Genomic DNA, 25,888 nt, shown 5'->3' on the forward strand with positions numbered 1-25,888 from the left:
TATCGTATAATTATTATATCCCTTTATCCCAGCAGTGGGACATTTACGGGCTGCTAATGCTAATTATATCGTATCGATTTATATTGACTGTTATTACGGCTAATTTAGTTTTAAGTATATAAAATAATTTATAAATCCTCATAGTATAATCATTTTAAGTAGACTAAGAAGGAACGTACCACGGGCCCGATTAATAAAAGTTCTGTTGGTATTTTCCACAATTCAAACTAATTAGCCCACATGAACATTCATTCCAAAAAATATTCATAAAATATTATTAAATGTCAAGTTTATTTTTCGTGTAATTAAATTTTTCGTTAGCTATAACTATTACAGTTTCGTACGTTATATACTAGATACGTTTAATAGTTTTCACGTGAATGACGCTCAAATAAAAAAAAAATCTTGGTGACAGTAGCCACTCAAATAGAAAATTAAATATAAAAACACGAATATTTAATATTTATTTCAAAATGCAATCAACAAATATTTGTTGAAAACAAAATAGTATAGTCGTATTTAAAAATGAAACGCTCGTGGCGGCAATCAGAAAGGCCATATATTTTCTCTTTGTAAAGCCTAGACTGGTTCAAAAATGGAATATATAAATTTACTACGGATGTGTTGCAATTTAGTAATTTTATGCATAATTGGTATTTCTGATTCAACAGTAATATATAACAAATATTATATACTAAACTAATTTGAAAGTTCCATATCAATCGAACAACAATATTTTTTCGTGAAATCGGAAATTATGAACAAAGAAAACTTACCTCTTAAAATATTATGATATTTATGAGAGTGACACCGAGTACTCTTTCTTAGAGAGGGAGAGGCATAGTGGCGTCATATTGTATCCAAATATAGAAATCTTTCTCAGAGTAATATGTGACTTAAGAAAATAATAAACACCTGTACTTTTTTGTAGTTAAAATAGCGATATAAAATTTAATACAATATATCAATACATAAGAAATTTCAATGTTGGAGACTACAATGTTTTTTTTTTAGTAAATCCGCTAAAATTCTTACCAACGCAAGACTTGTGTGTTAAAATTAAATGTTAATGTGTTTCACAGTCACAAAACTAACCCCGATATAAAATGGTTCGTTATATTATAATAAATTTCCAGTAAAAATAAATCAAAGGCGGATGTTAACATTAAAGGCGGAGATCTACTTCCACTAATCAACTTTCGCAAGCCGGAACTACAAACTTGGAAAACTAGGAACTTGTGTAATACATAAGTATTAACTAGTAATTTAAATAATTCCTAATTAGTTTCTACTAAGCGTATATTATATTCTATTTTGACGGTCAAGTCAAAGGTTTTGGGACCCAGAGTAATTAAAATTGTATGTAAACATTTTTGAAAAAAAAAAAATTAACGAGATGTATACTCACGTATTTAAATCAATAAGTTCTCTGTCGATTTCAGCAGTGCTGCACCAAGTTACAGAGGCCAGACAGCCGACGATCATCAGCGTGAGGAGAAAGCACTTCCAGTTTCCTTCTCGTCTCAGCACGCCACCGATACTTTGTTGTCGAGGGCGCTGTATAAAGAAAAAAATATATTATACAAAAAACTTTTTTAATACCAACTCATAACTTAGGTATATTTATTATACTTTATTGGACAACATGTAAAGAACGAATGACTTATAGTAACCAAACAAAGAAATTAAAGAAAACAAAACTTTAAGAAACTTATTGCTTACAGCGATGAAGTATTGTAGCTTAAAATGTTGTCAAAATAAAACTTATTCTTACTAAATTAATTAAGAACGTTCCATTCGCTTATTCTGGTTTAAAACCTAAGCCGAAATATGTAAACGATATTCCATGACTACTAAATAAAAAACCCGAAATGGAATATTTTTATTAAGGGATTCAATCAATATTTTATCATCCAATAGATGCCTAAATAACTTTTCCCGGGCTGTGAACTAAAGGTATGTTTACGCTGTCTACGTAATAAGTTGACATAGGCCGCGCAAAACGAATCGTATAGACCAGGCCCTGTTTACACACCCCTAATAATGTGACCTACGATTCTCTAGAGACAAATATTTTTCAGTCCGTTGGAGTTTTCGAGACAAAAAACGTTTTATCAAAAGCGACGTTGAGAGATTAGAGAGTAAATTACTTTTGAGAGAGTTTTCTTTTATCAAACATTTAGATTTTACACTTTCCGAACAATTTTATTTCTAATTACTTTTTTATATATTGCATCGTCCAGTCAAATTAACAGAAAATGAGTTGAGAGGGTTAAAAATTTAATATTGCTTGGAAATAAGTAATTTAATTCAACGCTTTGATAAATAGGTTCAGGAAACATTTTTAATATTATCATTTAATCATTTAATCAAGTTATAGATTTACATAATCATCTTTAATCAATACAGAAAACTATAAATAGTTTAAATTTGTCATGATTTCTAATGTCCAATATTAATTTAATATATTAAAAAAAAAATTAAATATGTTTCGTGTATATATTTTAGAATTCAGAAAATATTGTTTGAATTTTAATCAGACATGATGAAGTAGAACTAATATAGGCTATTACGTATACATATATAATACTAGCTAGCAGTCCCAGCTTTGAAAGGGTAGAATAATGCCACATAAAACATTTATATCATACATCTCTATCAACTGCCATATTTTCTGCTGACAACTTCAACAATTATCGTCATATTTCAGCCAATTTACAGACAACCTTAATGAATGAAGCACTCTGTCCATTAGTGAAAACGGAACAAAAGTCCGTTCGGTAGTTTTTACTGTAACGAGTACAGACGCGACGAGAGGACTCTTTGTAATATGTAAAGATGTATAACCAAATCAAAGGTTGATTCAGGTTAGAATCTCGGCAAGCTGAGTCATGAATTAAATAGACCACTGAACTTGATCGAACTGATTTTATCTCACCCGACTAAGTTGGCTCGTTAGTGGCTAGTTATATATAAGGTTACAAATTTTAATTTCTTCTGAATAAATAACAAGTAGGATAAAAAAACAATTTGGTTTTTTTGTGTCAATAAAATTTCGTCAATAACCGTTTAGAAGTTGGCAATGTTTACTCTCACGCACTTCTGAAAGTATGCGGTAAGTAGGTACTACACGTCGTCACTGATCTTATTTCAATCGTATGAGATACTATCGGATAAAGGGAGTGAAAACTATTTCAAGACTGGAAGTTTCATCATAATTATTCTGTGTAAAATAGATTGTTCAAACCTATGTATTTTCATATACAACCTTCAAACGAACAAAGTCGCAAGGAATGAAATCAACAAACTTTTTAACTACAGTTTATATCTCCACTACTCCATTTTGTAATAGTCAATATTCGTATTTAATTTAATTTAATGTTCCAATTGTATTTAATATAATGCTGTAATTCTGTCGCAACAGAGTATTAAGTTTAAGTTTTGTCCAGACAAATATCAAATAATACAATTCATTGTTTGAAGATTAACAAAGCGTTTATCTAGACTCGAACAATATTCAAACAGATTAAATTTAAATCAGAGAAGTAAATTTTAAGATTACAAGAGATTAACGAGATTTTATCTATTATTATTTTATAAGTGGAAACCGACTGAACTTATATCAAACATGTTTATTTAATTGACATCGTTGAAAATATTTATCCATAACTATCCAACCTGATTTTATGGACATATAAACCAAACGACGAAATTGTGTTACCTAAGATTTATATCTTTTGTTCTTCTGATAACACTGGATTACTCGTATGAGATATTGATGTTTCGTGATAGAATATTAATGATTGGGTGTTACGTAGGCAGGCCAGCAGTAATCCCTACCTATCGTAATGACTCGTGTGTTACGTATTCAACGATTGAGGCAAGAAAAAACAATTTAGCTCCACAGTTTAACAACGAACCATTGGCTACTTTTACTTTGAATTCCATATATTTTATTTTATTCCTTGTCAGAGCTTTGTAAAATCAGCTAACGAAAGAAAATATCACTCTTAGAAAATATCACATAGTGACGTTCCCAGGAATATCGGTAATGACATGTATTTTTATGTTCAACGTATAATATCAGACTTATCATAAAAATGTTTATAGATACTTATATGAAAAATGATAGTGTAATATCATTCCTTTGTAATTTCTTGAGATTATCTGATTCAGAAGACTTTTCGACTGTTCTTTATTTACGTGTATTTTTCGCTTAATTTACTTAATTTCGTATCGTTATCGTTACTTACATTTAAAAATATTCTGTAAAACACCTGAATGTTCTATAGGTTTTCCAATTACTTGCGAAAGGTAAGCAAAAAGATTATCCTACTAGTAACATATGCGCATAATGTAAGAAATGAGGTTGAAATTTATATAAATATGACAGAGTCAAACGTCAATAAGTAAGAACGTATGCATCACATAAGTACCTATATTTGTGATGTAGCAAACCAACCAATAAATGCTTGGCATTTGCGTTAAGTTCTAGATTAAATGCTATTTCTGTTCAACGTAAAGAATCTAAAGTGGACATTACTATCATTAAAAAAATATATAATATTGTTAAAGAAACATGAATAGAAGATACGGGCAAAGTAGGTTAGGTGTATAACGCAGTATATTAGATGTTTAATAACGAGTTCTTCATGCAATTTTCTTCCCAATCAGACAAACGTTCCTACAAGAATTTCACAATTTTTTGTATCACAAAACTCTATGGATTAAAAACGTCCATATTTCGAGATGAACCGCTCTGGCGTTGTGATTCATCAGGAGCACTCATTGCATTCCTTTTTGACTGCTCAATGGAATTGGTTAGGGCTTAGTTGGAGTGTGAAATCTCACTAGTCGGTGTAAACAGGTGCTTTTATAAGATTTTAGAGTTTTTTATATTGTCTGTTGTGCAAAGGATTTAATTCATTTCGTTCATATATGGTTATATATTTTTGTATTCTAATTAATTTAGTTATAATGAAATCAAAAATCTAAGACTAGTTTATAAATATAAAGGCAAATGATATAAAAATTAAATTTTAAACTTTAGATTAATAGTTCGATAATCGATTAACAAACGATGAAACTTAAGGATGAAAAATTAGTCATTATTTGATTATTTTGGAGAATAACTTCACGACTCAATTTGCTAGATTGGATATCATACAACAAAAATTAAACTATACAGCCTTAACTTTATTAAATTGCTGTAAAATTAAAAGGTTTAAAAATGTTTTAAATGTTAGCAAGATATGTATGTTTTATAATTTAACAGAATTTTATATTGTGATTGAACTCAAAATCAATGTCGAAAATATACCTACAGCTCTGCAAATAAATAATTTTGATAATACGTCCGTTATTCATTTCGAAACGTGAAAAATTCCTATATTGTCACATTGTGTACCATAAAAACTGCTACCACTTAAAAATAAAAACTGTATAAGTCGTGACCCTTTATAAATACCGTCGACAAGCATTCCGGCATCATTTCATATTTGATTGGCAATCCCACGCGGAAAACTACCTAGTCTGCTGTGTAATTTGCAACACAGAAATTTTTACTTTTTACTTGGTGTTTGTTGTGTTTCGGTCTAGTGAGCTAGTGTAACAGGCATAAGGTACATAACATAACGTCTTAGTTCCCACGGTTAGTGGCGCATTGGCAATGTAATGAATAGACCACCACCTTTCAGCTGGCTCATATGCACGTCCGCATTCAGAAATTTAAAAAAACGGTTATATTTCAAGGAAATTTAATCAAAATATAGTTTTCACAGTTAGGTGTAGATGTTAGGTATATTTTTCCTGAATAAAAAGTAACCTATGAGTTATTCCTGACTATAATCCATTACAGCGTAATTGTGGCGCGATTGAGTAACAAACATCCATCCAAACTTCGCATTTATAATATTAGTTAAATTATTATTGAAATAACGAAAACTTTCAAATAAATTATGACCTTACTTATAAACGTTTTCATAAACATATATTTTTCTCTTTCTTTCATCATTGATTTGAAATTCTAAAAAAGAAGTCAGCCTTATTTCACTCATCAGCATCTTAACAACATTTATATACATATATAATGCCGTTCACGTTTAGTTTGATAATTGTTCTTTTATAAATCATGTCTAATTGGGATCCAATTAATGCGTAATGGGATCCCCTTTATCTATTCGTTAAACGCAGGTTAAACTATAGTCTATTAAATTCAATGCTTGATGTTAATTTAACCTTGTTTTATTCGATAGTTAAGTTTATTTCGTGATGTGAATTCTCGTTACATACAATTATTCGTAGAATACGCATTTTGAGAGTCGAGATGGCCCAGTGGTTAGAACGCGTGCATCTTAACCGATGATTTCGGGTTCAAACCCAACAGGCACCACTGAAATTTCATGTGCTTAATTTGTGTTTATAATTCATCTCGTGCTCGGCAGTGAAGGAAAACATCGTGAGGAAACCTGCATGTGTCTAATTTCAACGAAATTTTGCCACATGTGTATTCCGCCAACCCGCATTGGAGCAGCGTGGTGGAATATGCTCCAAACCTCCTCAAAGGAGATGAGGCCTTTATCCCAGCAGTGGGACATTTTCGGGCTGCTAATGCTAAAAAAAAAACGCATTTTAAGAAATGTTTATATATGATACAACTTCCAAAATATGTATCAATATACTCTCGAAGGCACCTCCATCACAGTTCGGATGGTTCGTTTCCGATGGCGTTGCATTTTATGTTAAGCATGATTAAGATTACCCTGGATTGCCTTCAGACGAAGGAACTCCAGTCAAACACATGAAATTTTTATCTGCTATAAAATAGGTTTTTACGTTTTTTTTTTCTTTAAATAGTAAGAAGTTCGGATAATATATGATTCCTTTTTAGGAAATTGTATATATAAATGATGATAAATTAGTTTTAATTTGATGTTTTTTTAATATAATAGGAAGGCAGAAGCGGAAATTAATTATAATATTATAAAGATTTAAACATTCATCCGCTATTGACAAGAACCCTTAAAAAATATAGCTGTAATAAACGCATTTTGCCGTTTGGCTTACTCATCCTGTATACCTTAACTCAGCAATACAAAGTATTATTATTTGTTCGCTTAATAACTAATAAGTGGTTGTTAGGTATCTAGGTGAGCTCGTACAAGGCCCTATTATCGTTATTTAAGTAATAATGCCGAGAAATGCTCCTATTCTATATAAAGCAAATATATTCGTGAAATTGCTGTTACAGTATGAAATAAATCATATTCTCGGTACTGAAATATTGTCATGCAAGAGAAGAGAGTTTTAATAAAATGTCTCCCACAACTTGCTTTGACCTGTTCGCTGCGTGATTCAAAAGGCTTCAAAATCGTAATCCAGCAGCTATTTATAAACAAAGCCTTGATTAAATTTATTAATGATAAAAATATTTTATTTAAATTCCATATTTTTACGAAAAACTTGCATCTGCTCGCGGCAACACCTACGTGTTAGGGGAGGCAGGTGAGGTAGCTGTGAGATAAGAGGCCTAAACGACAGGTTTTTCAAAGATTTTTGTCCCAATTCTCATTCAAACCCTTTCAGTGTTTTGTGCGTGAAATAAATAAAGGTTCATCCCCACAACAAAACAAAAAAAAACGCTTTTAATATAATAAGGTTTAAATAATAAAATTTTATATTTAAACAAAATTTTGAGGCAAATCATTCATTTCGTCTGATTTATTGCGATACATTTTATACGAATATTTATAGTCTTTATTTTTATAAACGCCGCAAAATATATTTAGGGTTAACCAAAAACAACATTTTGTTGATGCATGAATTGTTTCACACGAAAATAAATGTGCTTTATCGCAATTTGCCGTTATATAAAACAAAAAAGTCTTCGTTATTATAAAAATATTGTACACATTAAACCGAATTAAATAATTGAACCTTTAAGATGATCTGTGGAAGTTAGACTAGCACCAAGACTTAGGTTCCAAAAATTGCATGAGGAAGAATCAAAGCAGATACAAGTTTCCGAGTCCAAATTCCCAGCTTGATATTGATGTTAGTTTATTTATTTAATACGCTTAAATTTAACTAACTAAATGCGCAAGAGATAATGAAGATAGGTACACTCTCTATTAGCTTAACCTCATACTAAGGGACGACAATCTGACACGGCCGAGTCAGGATAACCCTTGCCAACTCACTGACTCCGGGCTGCTAATGAGAATTCGTTAAAAGAGAAATCCCAATAGCTTTTATTGAAACGACCGGGGATTTTAAGCCAGGTCTTTGGGTTCTTCGACCTCATTAACTGATAATTAGACCAACGCCTATCAGATGATTTAGTACAGAACATAGAACTAAAATTGTAATTTCCAGACAATAAGTCATATATTTTAACAACATAAACATTTCAAAATTATTATAATATATTAAGGGATTATTCTAATAGCTCATGTTCAAAGTTTTCTATACATTGAACCTGTACAACTGTTACAAAGCTATTTATTTATCAGTGATTAATTGAATTTAACGGAATACTGGAATAAAAGGCGGTACACGATACGTTATACGTTGTACATATAACAGAAGCTTATTAAACGAGGCTTATAACTGAATATGGAAATTGAACCGAATTATTTAAAAAAGCAATCACGACAGCATGGAGGTACTTAATGTTTTTGTTTACATTTTTATTTGTCTTATTGTATAAATAAGATTGACGTATATTTAATAACGTATTCGTATATGTTCGCTCGTCTGAAGCACTTCTTGTTTTTTATAAATAAACATTTGTATTAAAGAAGGAACTGCCTGTAAACACCACATGATTGAGCTCCTTTACTTAAGAAGGTTTGGATCTTTTCCAAAATTTATATAGATTTTAAAATTTGTTATGATATTCGGTACCATCGCTTTAATTTCTGCTTTTCTATTACAGGAATTACTTAAAAACTTCATTCAGATATCTGACTCTTTGAAAAGTATAGAATCTTTTAAACGAGACATATTTTTATATTTATAATATTCATGCTATAACCCAACGCCAATTAGTGTCTTTTGAAAAGCTAGCAAAATTTCAGTGTGTGAAAAGACGCTTAGCAATTCTAGTTAACCAAAATTCATGATGGCCCAATTTAAATTCCCCTTTGTTCTCATTTTCGTGCATTCAAACAAAAGATACATTTCCGAGCGTAACCTCCGCGGCAAAATTTCAGGTTGGCAAGTTTTACCAACCTACAATAGGTTGTTAAAACTAGGTCTATTTATAATGACGATTGACAATAAACTTTTGAAAAATGTAGTATCGTATTGGGGTTTTGAATCATGCTTCAAGAAATAATATTTTAATATTTTATAGGACCGATAAAATAAGCTAAGTGATGGTAAGTAGTCACCACTGTCCATTGAAATGGCGCATTAAGAAATATTAGCCACCAAGCGTGGGAACTAAGATGTTCTTTCCCTTGTGCCTGTAGTTATACTGGCTCGCACACCCTTCACACTGGAACATAACAATTCAAAGTATTTCTGTATTACAGAAATTTCTACCGAATATTTGGTGAGAGAGTACTAAGCAAAAGGGCTTACACACAGCCCTAACACCGAGTAAAAGAACGAGATTATTTATTCAAAACACAAATGAAGTACATAAAAACTTATTGTCTTAGCTTGAGTTTGAACATACAACTTTATGCTAAGCGCGTCTTTTTTCATTGAGCTCTTGGGTTTTTTATACTTAACTCCTTATTCAATCGTAAATATTATCTGTTGCATTAGTTAAAATACTTTGTATGTTACATGTTTATAATAAAAAAATGCCCTAAATTGAATATAATGTCCAATTAGTATATTTAAGGTTTATATAAAAAAAAAAACGATATAAACACAAATTAGTTAAACATGCATACGTCTAAGAGAGTCAAATGAGATTTAAAAGTGTGGGCAGAGACCATACAGAACAAAGCGTTTTTTATACAAGGGCACAGTTTTTTCACGTCGCAATTAGTACAGAGCGGGGCTTGGATAAATAGCTTTGTTTCAATAAATAAATACAATTATTTATATGCTCATGGCGTTTGTAAAAAACTACAATCGCTTTTCGTTACGATCTAAAAACTTGTATGTTATTTTTTCAATCATACGAGAACAAAGCTACGAAACGATTTTCTGTTACTGTCAAAGGAAGTTTTTGTTTTGAATACGGTTATCGAAGTGAACGTTACTCGAAGATGAAATTGAGGACGAGAATTTATTAGTTGCTAATTACAAGATGATGTTTAATTTAAAAAAATCGAGCTAGGATGTGTCACACAATATGGAGTTAAATAATACAATTGTTAACTATTTTTTTTCATATTTCAAATGATAACAGCGAAACATTCTATGGATTGGAGTTGAGAGTAGGATGTAGGGTATAGTAGACAACGAAATGGATAGGAAATGTAAATGTTATTTTAACAAAAAGTGTAGTCACTGTAGCTCTATCATTATATTTCGCTACATAAAAGTTATAAAAGACTCTTGTTTTAAAAAATACATTTGGTCAATCAATACATTCCGTTCATTTTTGTTTTTAGTTTGACCCTTATTATTCTTCTGTACAAAAAAATGTACAGTGTAATATTAGATACAATCAAGACGTCGTCTTGTCAAGTTTTATATAAAATAAATCATATACGTATGAATCGTTTTTGTCGTTTCTAAGGTATGTTTTTAATGCAACTCCGAATTCGAAAAGTGTTTTAGTAAAAAAAATATTACTTTACAAATTGTCTACTTACTAACTTATATCACTTATAAACTTCAGTTTGTTAAACATTAAATTACACTACAATTTTGCTACAAGTTTGTACCACCACGCGGTAATTTAGCAACGTTGCTTGTAATATAGAGTTAAGTTTAGTTGCCCGATGTTAGTTATTACAAATAGCCCATATAAATGCGTACTTCACGTACCAACTTTGCTAGGTATATTATATTCCACATCGATTGATTTATTTTAAAACCTTGTAGGAGATGGATATTAACAACTTTATGTATATTATTAATTACTAGCTGCATCTTGCTTCCTAAGAGCGCTCCTGTAATATAACAAACTAAGATTTGTCTTTGAGTATTCACCTGCATTCGGGTCAGTAGTTGTTAAAGTGTTATGCTCTATTCTTTCCATTCGCTAATGTAACGTCACTATTTGTAAAATGACATGTTGGGCGTGTAATGTTACATTACACTTTGGACAAGTAAATCCCGATGAGAGAGCCTAACGCAAAAATATTCATATATTAGTCTTCTATGCGCACATAGACCGTACGCATAGTCCAAAAAAGGAAGAGTTTTCTTTATAATATACGTTTGTCTTCCTACCTTATTCTACATGAGGAAATCCAGGACTAGAAGCTAGAATATGATTATTTATGAAATCATTATGATATCTATGTTCAGCGAATCGAAAGAATACACATGAGATTTATGCAGCATTTGGACTATAGCAGTAATGTAAGTAAAACCCTCTCCAATAAGAGAATTGTTGATGAAAATCGATGAATCGAATAAACTATTAATACATAAATAAGGAATATAAAAGAATTTTCTTAGATCAAACTTCCTTTACAGTGATTTAAATTCGGGTTTAGATAAACCGAACCTTGTTATTGTTAAATAATCCTTCAAAATCATCAAGATTAACAAAATAGAATTGTGATGAATTACGATAGCATTTTCAAATAACACATTATTAATAATTAGATTTGTACCAAATTACCAAAACTTTAAAAACTTTACGCAACACTGTTATATACTAATCCGTTGTCAACTTTGTTCTATCGTTATTTATTAATTCTCTTTACATTTAATTTTTTTTTTTTTTTAATTAATTTATTATTTTGAAATGATGATAGAGAAAAACAAAGTGTTCCGATAATACATGGACCGTTTCATCTATTTCGAGATTCTATAGCTATGTGCTATATAAGTTATTCATAAATATGGACGTAGATTTATAAATCAAGCTATATTTTTAGGTACTTAATTGGTATTACAAAATTCAATAAATGTAGTATGTATTAAAAAGGTCATTGACACCATTGACGTTCCTGTTCTTATTGAACCATTTGCAATTAGTCAAGATGATTACAGACTCGATGGTCTTAAAATAGTTTCTTTGAGTTACATGTGTTAAATAAATAGTCTCTTATGAGAAAATAATGTTAAAAGCATATAATGCTGAAGCGAACAAACGGGGCAAAAATCCCAAACTATATTTGCCGTTTGGATTCGAACAACACCTGGAAATCATAGTGCATAAACATTTCTAAAAGATATAACACCCGGTCTTATTGCCTCCACCTCCATATGTGGCTGGCTCATTTTTCGCCCAGGAAATTGGAATTGTGATTCAACGGGGAAATTCGTCTAGTTCACAATCATGTTTAGTGAAGTCGTTTTTTAAGTTTTGATTTTTATATACTTATTTTATAAATCAAAATAATTCTGTAATTATGTATGTAAATAAATATTAACCTCGTACTGTATTACGTGTTTCAATGTGATTTTGAAATTATCGGGTGTCAAAATTAACATTGATTTTATGATTAGAGTAAAATTTAAGTTTTATTTTTAACTCATGTATTTAATATCAAATATATATAACATATTGGAACCAAACGCATATAGTACGACACAATTTAAATGTACCATCGACAATAAAAAAAAAACCAATCGTCAATTTGGCGAATGTATTTGGTTATATGATGTTTAAAATTATTACGTTTGTGTACAACAAATAAATAAAGATTGATGATTTCGAAGTCACTTAATTCGGATGTGATCGGTTTTACGAATTTAGCTGATGCTAGATGTAAGTTCTGTCGTACTATAGTACCATAATATCGACTTTCTATCGGCTTCTAATAAAACTGTGATACAACGATTAACTCTTGTCGGTATGAAGTGATTTTTAAAAAACATATTTCATTAATAATTAACTCTAATTTAAATATTATCTATTTAGATGCAAGTGATTTCTATAATATCGCAATATACCTAATAAATATTTGAATTTTTTAGATTAAGTCACTTACTTATTTTTAATAAAAGAGAATTTTCACTGCATTTGCCAGACACAATCGTCCTCGTTACATTTTATATTTGTATGCAATTAGGATGTTGAGTGCTTTGGAGGACGTCAATATAACGTTGTTAAAATGTATATAAGCTGATCACGTAATAGCATTACATAATAGGCTTTCTTCCCTTTACACTACGATATATGAGATGAGATAAACTAAGCAATATTTGTTGGAAACAAAAACATAATTCCATTATTGGTGGCGCAATTAACCAGACGGGTAATTGTGATAACGATATTTATTTGATAACGCAAACCGAAATGATCCATTAGGTAGAATACGTGATTTTCAACCAAATATTACGGGTTCAACCTGGTCAAGCACCACTGAATATTTAGAGCTTAATTTGTGTTTATAATTCATCTCGAAATCAGTGTAGAAACATCGCGAGGAAACATGCATATATCGGATTAAAACCTACCACATGTGTATCCATGACCAACATGGTGGAATGAGCACCAATATTTCTAAAAAGGAAAGGATGCCTCAGCCCAGCAGAAAGATATTTAAAGGCTTTATAAAAAAAAATCAGTGGCATAATTTACTCTAGTTTAAAAAAATGCGATCTGGAAAAAAATCTGGTCATAATTATGAAATATTTTTTTATAATTTACTCTGAATTATTACTTCTATTTAATGCGGTTTGCATTAGTGGCACTGATCTAATTACTTTTAATTTCGTTTGATTAGTAAATGGATCCCAAGTGTCATAGGCTACTATTAAACATTACTACTAATTAACTAATCCATCGAAGTGTACTTGATTGTAAAACATGTTATAAGCTACAACGCCCGCCGACGATTTTACTCGTACTAATAAATTAGAAGATGATTTTTTAATGATTAATTAAAAAAAAATTACTAAACAAATTCATCATCCTTATCCCAATTTTATTTGAAGTCGGCGCAGCAAGTTTTCTTCTTCCATACTTCTCTGTCTGACGCCATCTCACTCGTAACATTCTTTCCAGCAACATTCTTTCGTCTTTCATACAATCCATCCATCGTTTCTTTAATCGTCCCCTTCCTCTATATCCATCCACGTTCATGCTTCAGACGTTCCTCACAACATGGTCCTCATTTCTCTGCGTAACATGTCCATACCCTGATAGCCGGTTTCCACATAACTTCTCGGTTACCGGTGCCACTTTGAAACTTAACCAATATATATAAAACTTATACCAGAAATTCAGCGTTTCTAAGACAATGTTTTAGTATAATATTAATCCGTCTCCCGTTTTATGTGACAATCGTAATTTTTATGTTTATGCTCTAAAGAAAACAATAAAAACATAACAAATATGTAATAATCAGGGTGATGGTTTATTTTTAATTATATACTAAAACTAAACTAAAACTTAACTATGTACTAAAATAATTATGTCGTTATAACCGATTTAAGTCACGATGGCCGGTCTGAAAGGAGACCAGCCATCAACGGAGGAATTATAGTGCAAAAGTGTCTGCAAACACAGGTACGCTCTCTATTCAATCCAATCAAACCAAAATATACTTTATTCAAGTAGGTTTTTACAAGCACTTTTGAATTGTCATTTAACAAACTATATTAGTATAAGTGAAGCTACCACCGGTTCAGAATGCAGATTCTACTGAGAAGAACCGGCAAGAAACTCAGTAGTTTTCAACATTTAAAAATACTTATATGTATGCAATACATCCTGCCTGGAAGTCAACAAGTATTAGCTCCACGCTCTCATAATCCAATGGGACTGCAAAACCAACACGACTGGAAAAAGTTGAGCTTGGTTACGTGATTTCCAATATTTAGTTACTGTTGTAGAAAAACCCAATAATTGGGATTGAAACCAAAACCTCGTGATCTGTGTTCTTATATCTAGCCACAAGACCAACGAGTGGATAAGGTATGAGGATCTTGTAATAAATCTTTCAAAAAAGCAAAATAGGAGTATCAATTTGAAATAAAAAGTTTTATATTAAAAAACATATCTACACTGTCACGAATATAAGACTTGTTATCCTTTTCAATTCCATAAACGAGAAAGAGATAGCAATATTTCTTTGTAGATTTTTTGAGATTTCTTTCTGAATCGGCATCATTATCCGCAACTTTTACAAAATACAAGAACTTGCGAATTAAATTTGAGTTTTTGATACTTATGAAATGTAATCACGTACATTTACAAACTTGATGGATTAACATGAAAAAGTTCCGCAAAAGTACCCTCAATATAGAACCTTCACACCCTTTTTTATATCGGCAACAGGAGACCGCGTGTTATTAATTTTTTATTTTATATTTGACGGGCCACTGTGTTTTGAGAGTCTCAAGAAACGAAAAAAAGTAATAATGACATTTTTGACAGTAACATGGGGTATAGGGCAGTTGGACGTTTCTTCACTCTGACGCAACTTCAGGCTCTTTTGTGTAATGCATTTGCATATCGTGTAAGCAAGACGTGCCTGGTGGAGCGTCGTTACTTTATTATAATACAGAAAGTGCTGATTGTATTACTGTTATATTTTAAACACGTGGTTTTGATTCTCCTCGCCCGCCTACCCACGATCGCTCGGAAGCCACAGAAAGATACAGAAAATAATGATAATGGCAATGTGTTGTTATATTAATATTATATATAGGTATATAATTTAAGTGTATTTATTGGATGTTGAAATTTGACACTAATGAACGCCAAATTAAAATGTTTTGCCGGATTCTAAAAGCAAAACAGACTAATGAAAAAAACATGATTTTCTATATAAGTTTCATAATCGTTCATAAATTTATATCTCTCCAGATTTATATTTTCTGTTGTTAGCTATTGGTTAATTAATTATAATGGCATTTAGCGTTCCATGTACCCACCGAGGTTGTATGATGAGCATTCAGTATACAACAGAATGGTTATTGTTTGAATAACATTGACATTTTATTTTGTCACATTTAACGAATAACCTATTAAGGTCATAGAGCTAAAAGTATAAGCTCAACTCGTGATGCTTATCCACGATCCATTAGCCAGGGAAAGGGCAGCTGCATCGTTTTAAAGTATTATTTTCAGTATCGTTGACAAACAGACGTAATATAATCTCCAATAAACGACTCAAATTTAATTATTTTTTAAATTAACTTTTGATATATTATACTGAGATATGTTATGGAGAATTTTTGGTTCTTATTCCATATGAGAGCCGAGATGGCCCAGTGGTTAAAACGTGTGCATCTTAACCGATGATTGCGGGTTCAAGCCCAGGCAAACACCAGTGAATTTCCGTGTGCTTAATTTGTGTTTATAATTCATCTCGTGCTCGGCGTATAGTTTTTTTTTAAAGAATTTTATTATATTACTTTTGAGCCTTCAAAAGCTTTTGCCTACGGAAGTTCCTTTAAAGTGTCTTGAGGAAGTTCCGTCTTCTCAAAGCTAACTAAAAAAATGTTGGAATTAATTCTTAAAATATTTTTGACTATGTTGTGACTTGACTTAATTATTATTATAAACATTCGACGACAAATTAAGATGGCATTTTATACAAAACAATCTCAACGAGACTTTTGACACATGTCGACAAGAAATTCTTAAAGTATTCTAAGAAAACGACTAAAAGTCTTTCGAGAAGCCATTGTTTTAACATCACAATGAAAGCGAATAAATCCACAAAACTCGCGCGAGCTCAGTGTCTTGAGCATTATTTGTTTTAAGAAAATATTTCGTTTCCTTCTTGAGCAAATGTAAGTCCAGCAGTGGGAAATTTACAGGCTGTTAATGTAATTCCATCACGCTGGTCCGGATTGTATCAGAGCATAAACAGCGGAATTCAATCCGACATATGCTCACGATGTTTTTATTCTCAGACCAAACACGTGATAAATTATAAATACAAAATAAGGAAATTAAACTCAGCGGTTGAAGTCCGGATTTGGACCCACGATCTTCAATTAAGATCTACTGAACCCTTTTGGCTTCTTACGTTTAATTATAAAGAAATAAATGAATGTGGACTTATTAATATGTTTGTTCATTTAAAATTATACTACAAAGACAAGCATTCCCTATCAATAGACCTTAGAAATTGACGTAAGATCGTTTAATTAGGGCGGCTAAACTTATATATTTTGCGAAAACAATATTTACTGAAAGATTTATATAAAATTGATACCGTAATAAATTTTAGTTTTAATATTAGATATTATGAATTTTAGATTTTTGAAAATGTAATTTTAAATACATATAGTCTATTCCAACCACAAGAGGACAAAAGCTAAATCGACATCGATTTGACGCGATATCTGGTCGAAAGTTTTAATATGAATAGTCTAAACTAAAATGAATATATGTAGTTTAGTGAAATAGTGTGTAAAAAAAGATACATCATTCAACTAGTAAACAATATAGCTGAGCTAATCTAAGTTTTGTTTAAGTTTATTCCTTCTTCGATAAATAGACAATAGAGGTATACGTAACGCTCACTATGATCATGTAACTGGTGTCAATATATCTATTGTGCAAATTCACCGTACGGGTCAATTGGTGTACACAGTGACATGTCTTTGTTCAAATATGACGCACGTACAATTGTCGGTATAGACAATTTAATTGGAATAATGCGCTTTTAAGTCATATTATTCAACATCCTCTATCTGACGACCTCCGTGGTCGAGTAGTGTGTACATCGGTTTTCATGGGTACGCCACTCCGACGACTTAGGTCTGGGTGTTTGTGGTACAGTCGTTAATTCTGATTTCCATAACACAAATGCTTTAGCTGCTTACATTGGGATCAGAGTAATGTATGTGATGTTGTCCAATATTTATTTATAACATCCATAATTTCGTAATTCCCTTTAACAGTATTAGTGACGTATTCGTAATTAATACGCTTGATGTTTTAGGAATATGTATTATTGTATTGTATTGATTCATGGAATAAAATGTCGACACTAACATCATCTATTTTAACAAATGGCGAAATTTTTTTTAACTCTAAAAAGTATTAACTAATTAAACATAAGAATTATATTTGAATATGGCTTAATTATGGCTTAATTTAAATTTACCAATTGCCGTGACAAGCGTGAATATCTTGTTGTTTTTGTTCTTTTCTTGAAGTGAACAACTATGTATTTTAATAATATCGAATATTTTACAAAATTTATCAATATTTAAATTTTATCAAATAAAAAGGTCATAAGTTACTCAGGATATAAACAGTTTCAAGTCGTTTAATTACAGTACGAGAACAATTTTAGGTCAAAGAAACGAATTAATGTAATTGAATTAATCCCTCTCTATTTATTTAAGTTATCAGCATATCGGATTAAAGACAATTCAAAGCAAATATCACGAGAGGCAAAGTTTAATTAGACGTCCCTCACAGGCGACAATTGTTTGTTCAATGTTTTCGCATTTAAGTCAGGAAGATTGAGATAACGATGGAATTTCTATATATACTCGAATATATTATTTTGACGATACGCCTGAAGTGTATTTTAAAATAATCACAGATTTTTTACAAGCGGAATGTTACGTTACAGATGGAGCGAAACTAATAGAAGTAAGTAACAAAGGCGAATACAAATTCGTGGTTGTGTGTGTAGAATTTAACAATTTATAAATGCGTCAATAATGAATAATCAAGCATATTAATAAAACGAAAATAAAACGAATGACGGATTAACAAAATGACGTTTCGCATTATCGGGAATTTATGGATTTGTATTCGTTTTGGATTTGCATTCGCTTTAGTTGCTCCACTATATTGTTCCGCGTGCTCCATATGCGCTTCGTTTTATAATCTGAGATACATCCATGGGATCTAAGATGTATCTATATTGCTACTATTACTAATAAATTGGCTTACTCTCTCTTTAAAGCGAAACAGCAATAAAAGTATTGCGGCTTGGGAATAACATGAATGGGAGGTCCTTACCCACAAGTCGTCTTACATAAAGATGAGCACGGTCTTAAAATGCCAGTGGCATATGAATAAGAAATCGTAGCAATTGTATAAGCAAATTTTGTGATAATATTACTCAAAGTCAAACTGAAATTCCTTTATTAAATATAGAAGCATTACGCTTACTTATTGATTGTCAAATTAAAAACTACCACCAGTTCGGAAAAGAAAATACTCTGACCTGAGAAGAACCGGCGAAAGAAATTTAATATGTATTTACTTCATGAACATTTAGTTTGATTAAAGTTATTAGCGAAATTATGAAAAAAAAAAACAAGATAAAACATCCTTTTTTAAAAATGTATGTCATGTAATATTTGGTTTACAGAAGTTGAATATAAATAAATATATCACATAAAACGCAGTCCACGTTGATACGTTATATAGAATTTCCCACATAGTCATAGTTATCCTTCGTACTGACCTTCGTTTACCTCATGTTATCAACAAAATCGACCGCAACTATTCGTGTCAGGGTCGCCAATAATAGTTCGCTATAAGCGGATGTCAGCTAACTTACAATTAATGTAGAAACTTCAGGTTAAATTGGACCATTTAAAAAGTGTTTTTCTAAAGTGTTATATATTGATATTGTTTGTTTTTTTTTTATAATGCTTTCTCGTCATAACTACTCAAGCGATCTTTAAGAAATTTTATATACACAAAACTCAGAGTCCAATAACAGCACGCATATGCACAATATCCCTCATCATATCCGAGCAAATCTGTTAAAGCCAAGTGTGAATCGAACTCGCGCACGAAGTGTTCCGTACCAATATTATTACTGTTTATTTTTTATGTATTTTATTTTATTATTTATTATTAAAGTAAAAATACAACTGAGTATTTTGTGAATATTTCAAGTGCGTACCTATTGCCATTATTGATATCGCGCAAAAAAGGGTAAAATAATCTCGTTTGCTGTATGGGAGCCCCCCTTAAATCATTATTTTATTTTGTTTTTAGTATTTTTTGTTATAGTGGCAACAGAACTACATAATCTGTAAAAATTTCAACTACTATCACAGTTCTTGAGATACTGCCTAGTGAGAGACAGGCGGACGGACAGACAGCGAAGTCTTAGTAATAGGGTCCCGTTTTTGCCCTTTGGTTACGGAACACTAAAAAGAGTTTGTATATCTTACCGTCATTGTTCGTTGTTTTATTGTAATCGGCTTATGATAAAAAGGTTATGTTGGTTACTGAAACCTCTCATGTTGCAGATAATTTTGTAGGGAGATAGCAAAACGTGTGAATGGATCCTGGTGATGAAGCCGGTGAATGGATGAATTAACGTGGACGAGCAATACAAACAAATGAATGAACAACTTCATGTTTAGGTATTTATAGTGTTTAAAAATATACCTACTTTGATAAATTTGAATGTTAATTTATGTTTAAAGTTATATTATAGTTAAGAAGAATTGCTTTCTTCTTGTCTTTTAAATAGAAAAGAACAAGTTCTACGGAAAATATAAAACACAATTGCGTTCAAAAGCGGTCTTATCACTAATAAGGATCTCTTACATGCAACTTCGTGTGTAGTCAGATTAGACTTGCAAAGAAGGGTAATGTTTAAAATACAAAAGATATATAACATAAATAAATATATAACGAAACAGTATACGATATATATTTATATAATGTGTGTTATTTTTGAGACTGTTAATAACGTTTTAGTCTTTTAAATGTATAAAAGGTTTACAACGACTGAATTTCTATTTTATGGGAAAGTGTACTTACTGCCAGTCCGTTAGTTTCATATTTAATTAATTTTATTAAATTTATTTTATAACGAAAACTATGAATAAAATTTTCCCATGTAGTTTCCCCTAAAGCATAAAGCAGTCACATTCTCCTAACCCATGGGGCTCGTAAGAGCCGACAAAGAGATTTTTTTTATGTTAAGAGTACCTATAAAATTTCATCAACACTCAGCGCCTTTTCAACCAGTATGGTCGGAACCCAACCCTCCAAAGCATTCCCAATATGTAAGTGAGCTAGCTAGTCGGCCATAAAATCAGAAATATCCTTTTTCTTTCAATAATATAAAAATATTTTTCGTCGTTCTCAGACAAACGAAATAAGAAGAAGCAATTCATAAATAATTAATCATCCAATTATAATTAAATTTTATATTAAATGATTGTATTATTTTTTAATGGAATTATGTTTTATTTTATACGTTTATTTTTACCAGATTAAGTTATCAATATATTTTAGTTGGTAGTAGGGCTTGGTAGGTACCATCAACTGAACATTATGAATTTTACCACTGAGCAGTAATACTTAGTAGTGTTGTGTTCCGGTTTGAATAGTGAGTGAGCCAGTGTAACTACACGCACAAGGGACATAACATTTTAGTTCCAAAAGTTGGCGCCGTAAGATATTGTAAAATTTTCCAATGTCTATGGACATGGACCACTTACCATCAGGTGACCCATTTTTTCGTCAACAAAAAAAGATATCAACCAGATTATCATGCATGGAATATATACTGTCATAATTTTTTTTCTCATACAAATATGTATATTAATTTTAGTCACATCGTATAATGTAATCAAAACACAATAACAATCATTATGGACACTAATTGACATTGCAAAGCACATCCCAAAAAACAAAACATGAATAATATTTCCTTTTTTTTTTTAATTGAAAACAATGTAATAAAAAGTTGTAAAAAAATTCTGAACAAAATGTATAAAAAGTTCTTTAATATTTGTTGCATATATGTGTAAGTTACGTGGGCAACAGTTTGTATTAAAATAAAGTGATGTACTTTAATACAAATGTTTTCCGTTGTTTTAGTAAAGTTACTCGGCGTCTGCTAAGTGTAACATTACATACAAGGTATTTTGCCGCTCTAAACGAATTAAAACATTTTTATTTGTAGCAAGTGAACAATAAAAACATACTTATGTATATTATATTATTATAATATATATTGAATATACAGTATAATTAAGCTTTATTGTATACAATTATAGCACCAAATTGTCACCAATAGAACTGAATATACAATTTAGATAAGAAAGGTTTCAGTTTAAAGAGGCGGCCTCTTCACAATATAGCGCTCTCTTATGTAATAATTAGTAAATTTTTTGAAGAATACTGAACTGCGTATATTCTACTATATTTATAATAGCTATATATTATATACATAATACCCATACGATTCTTCTTTATTTTTAATATTTATCCAAACATTTATCTTGTTCCTCAACATTTCCCACCATTTTTTTCTCATTCGTTCATTAGACTCATTCTCTTTGTCAACCCTTAAATTTTAGAACAAATAACGAAAGCTCTTTCGCGTGACACAATGAAACGACAAGTCAAGCAACTATTTTTAGTATTTAATTTCATATCAAAATTGTATTTTTTTATATTCTATGTATGTATTTAAATAAAGAGTATTTTTTGTACAAATAAATATACCATACATAAGATCTTTCCTGAGCTTTCTAAGGCTTGTTGGCAGAGATTTTTTTTAACTCGGTTTTGTATAATATATATCGAGTCGTGCAATAAAGTATTAAATAAATAAGACCTGCCGTTTCAAGACAAGTGGTAAATAACGCAGCAGAGAATTTCTATCTTGAAAGATTAAATCTTGCAAAATTATAAGTTCTTCTTGTTCGGGTCAATGCCTTTTAAAATATATAAAATTACGTTGTTATTAAGTCTTCCTCTATTGTATTTCTTTTTATTCTTTTTGATATAACATAGGAATAACATAGTAGCTTATTTAAACTACTATTAACGATCAATATGTGTCCAAAGCGTCGAGATGGCTGAGTGGTTAGATCGCGTGCATCTCAAGCGAAGATTGCGGATTCAAACTCAGGCAAGATCCACTGATTTTTCATATGCTTAATTTATGTGTATTATTTATCTCGTGCTCGGCGGTGAAGGAAAACTTCGTGAGGAAACCTGCATGTGTCTAATTTCAACGAAATTCTGCCACATGTGAATCCACCAACAAAGCAGCATATTCCACATATGCTCCAAACCTTCTCCTTCAAAGGGAGAGGATCCCTTAGCCCAGCAGTGGAAAATTTACATGCTGTTAATTTTCCACATATTAAATAAAAAAATCAGAACGCTTTGTTCTTACTAAAATTGTAGATGCCAATGCAAGACTATCTGTCTGTTACTCTTTACGCTTACAGCTTAACCATTCAACTGATGAAATTATGAGTAAGCTAATTTAAATAGTAGTGTAGGTAATTTTTTTTCTTTTCTTTTTTTAAACGCGATGAAGAGTCGTGTGTTAGTTTTTTTAAATTTCAAGATGTCTGGTCCCATTTTTACATACATATGAATTGAAAAAAAGAACCTACATTATTTCAAAGAAAAATAATACTAATTTAAAAAAAAAAAAAAAAACAAATAAATGTATGAACTGAGTTTCTGCTATCTCATTTTACGTAATAAGATTTTCGAGGTTCAGATAACGAAACTATTCGGTGAAGGAGGAGGAGGAATGGGGAGGGTTAGGAATAATCTAGCGAAAATAAGAAACGACTTTCTATCAGAAATGTATGAATTTAATACAAGTACAATATTACACTGTTATATTCACATTCTCTTACATGTTATAGGAAGAATACTACGATTCCTATCATGTAGTGGACGCGCCGAAACAATGTTGCCGAGGATTCCTCGATAAACAACGTACGTGAAACTGGATTGTCTAAAAATAATAATATTGCGAACACTAAGGGTATTTTTCGGCAAAAATGTGGAATATATAAATGTATTATATTATAATATATTTGCAACCAATAAGTAAAGGTTTAAAACCAAGATTAAAAGTAAAAGTAAAGGTAAAAAATTATAAAGTATTTTTTATTAAAATATGCTCTTTAGTAAACAAAATACTTATTAGTATTATTACTAATTACTTACTATATAAAGTAATATTATACACCGTCTACTTTTTTATTTTGTATTTTCATTGCTATTTTTTAAGTTCTTTCTTTATTCTTTTTATATATATAATAAATTTGTTTTAATTTATTTTCGTTTACTTAAGAATATCATTATAATCGTTTTGGTGGTATTTAATATAAAAATAAATCTCCACTGTTTAGTAGCATCCCTATAATATAGTTATCCTTCGTTCCCTTTTTATTTATAAGGGATAAATATATTCATAAAATTATTGTGAGTAAGAATATCCCGTGTCAGGGACCCGACATAAAACACAACTCCCAAACCGCAAACATCTATATCCATTTATACTAAACTAGCTACCCTTCCCGACTTCGATTGGGAAATAAGGATTTTATCACGTATTGTTTATTAATCAATGAGACATAAATATTTAGCAACATCTAAAGTATATATGTCTCACAGACTAGAAGTGAAAAAGACTTTTTAAAAAGAATAGACTAATAACTGACTTTATTATGACGAAAAACAATCAACAAAATCAAATAAATAACAAAACCCAACTAAAGCGGTATATTTTCTATGACTCAGAAATCATATGTCCGAAGCATCCAAACTTTGCGTCAAAAAGTAAACTTAAGCCTGTGCGACAGGCAATCGCTCGCTCCTTTTTATGTATTACGCTATAATAATTGATGCATTAGGCATTAAGATGTCTATATCTATAAGTAATATGCACCATATTAAGCTATTTACGAACCTAAATCTAAATGAAATTTGTCTATCTGCAATTATTGTTTTTTAAACCTTAAATTATAGGTATGTCTAATAGTGAAAGATTTTTTCAAAAAGTGCTGTGGTTCCGGCCTTTACTTTCCGAGTTCACAAACTCACAAAATTTCTCTTTATATAATGTTAGTAAAGATAGAATAAGATAGATAGACGCATAGACAGATGAATGGTTAGTTTTGGCAATTGTTACGAACGCTGCTGCAAGCAATATTTTTTATTAAAATTAGCGTATTGTGTTTATCTACTGAAATTATTATTCAACAAAACATCTAATTAACTTCAATCGGGCATTTTCAAAAGTTTCCCAAGTTAGTCACTTTATCTGATCGACAGTTTGTCTAGCAAGTTGATAGCTGACCTACGCAGAAATAAAACTTAGTAGTAGAACATTATTTAAATAATATATATTAAGTGTAGTATATCACACTGCTAGGAATATTGACCTGTGAAGAAGAAGATTATGAGGCATACAACTGCGAATTGACCATAAGACACGATTTAGGTCTAACGCACGTACGTACATCAAATAGTGAGTAAGTTTTTTTACTCTCATAGATTAATGTAATATTCATATATTTCAAATACAACGTTTTGATTACTAGAGCTTTAAATTATTTTGATTTTATCAAAGAGTACGAGTATGTGCATAAAATCATTATCAAAAAAAAAAAAAATACAAAATGAACTAAGATGGAGTACAAAATATTTACTGAATATAAGTATTCCATTATAATGGTAACATGTGTGTTAATTTGCACACTGAGTTGTGTCAGAAGTTTGGCTTAGTATATTCTGTCTGTAGTTACAAGCGATTTAATTATAAGCGGTACGGGTTTACCTATAGTCTACCAATATCTAAAATAGTATACCAATGATTTAGATCACCTTCAATAATTTTAATAATCTTCAGCACTTTTGAATTTTCCGAGGGCTCTTCCTAAAGTTCGAACGTAAATTTTACGAAATGTCAATAGGCGTGGCGCCCTTCAAACGAGGTCAAACACGATCCCTGAAAAGAGGAAAAGTGAGGAAAATGCTAACCGAATTACCGTTGCTTTTGTTACATCATTTATTTTCGAACGAGTCTGACGGAATCGAAATTTTAATTAGAAAACGGGAAAGATGTTAAAATAAAACTGT

The 25,888-nt window shown here is 30.8% G+C and overlaps 1 protein-coding gene across 1 annotated transcript in view; it reads right to left on the reverse strand.

The window, feature by feature from the left end:
* The window catches only part of LOC125068801 (transmembrane protein 151B-like), a 54,017-nt gene that overhangs the window by 9,571 nt on the left and 18,558 nt on the right, over positions 1 to 25,888 (reverse strand). Inside the window, exon 2 of the mRNA XM_047678117.1 lies at positions 1,409 to 1,557. Coding sequence (XP_047534073.1) covers positions 1,409 to 1,557 — 149 coding nt within the window. The remainder of the gene's footprint in view (positions 1 to 1,408; positions 1,558 to 25,888) is intronic.

Source organism: Vanessa atalanta, chromosome 14 (genome assembly GCF_905147765.1).
Source record: "Vanessa atalanta chromosome 14, ilVanAtal1.2, whole genome shotgun sequence".
NCBI classification, from domain to species: domain Eukaryota; kingdom Metazoa; phylum Arthropoda; class Insecta; order Lepidoptera; family Nymphalidae; genus Vanessa; species Vanessa atalanta.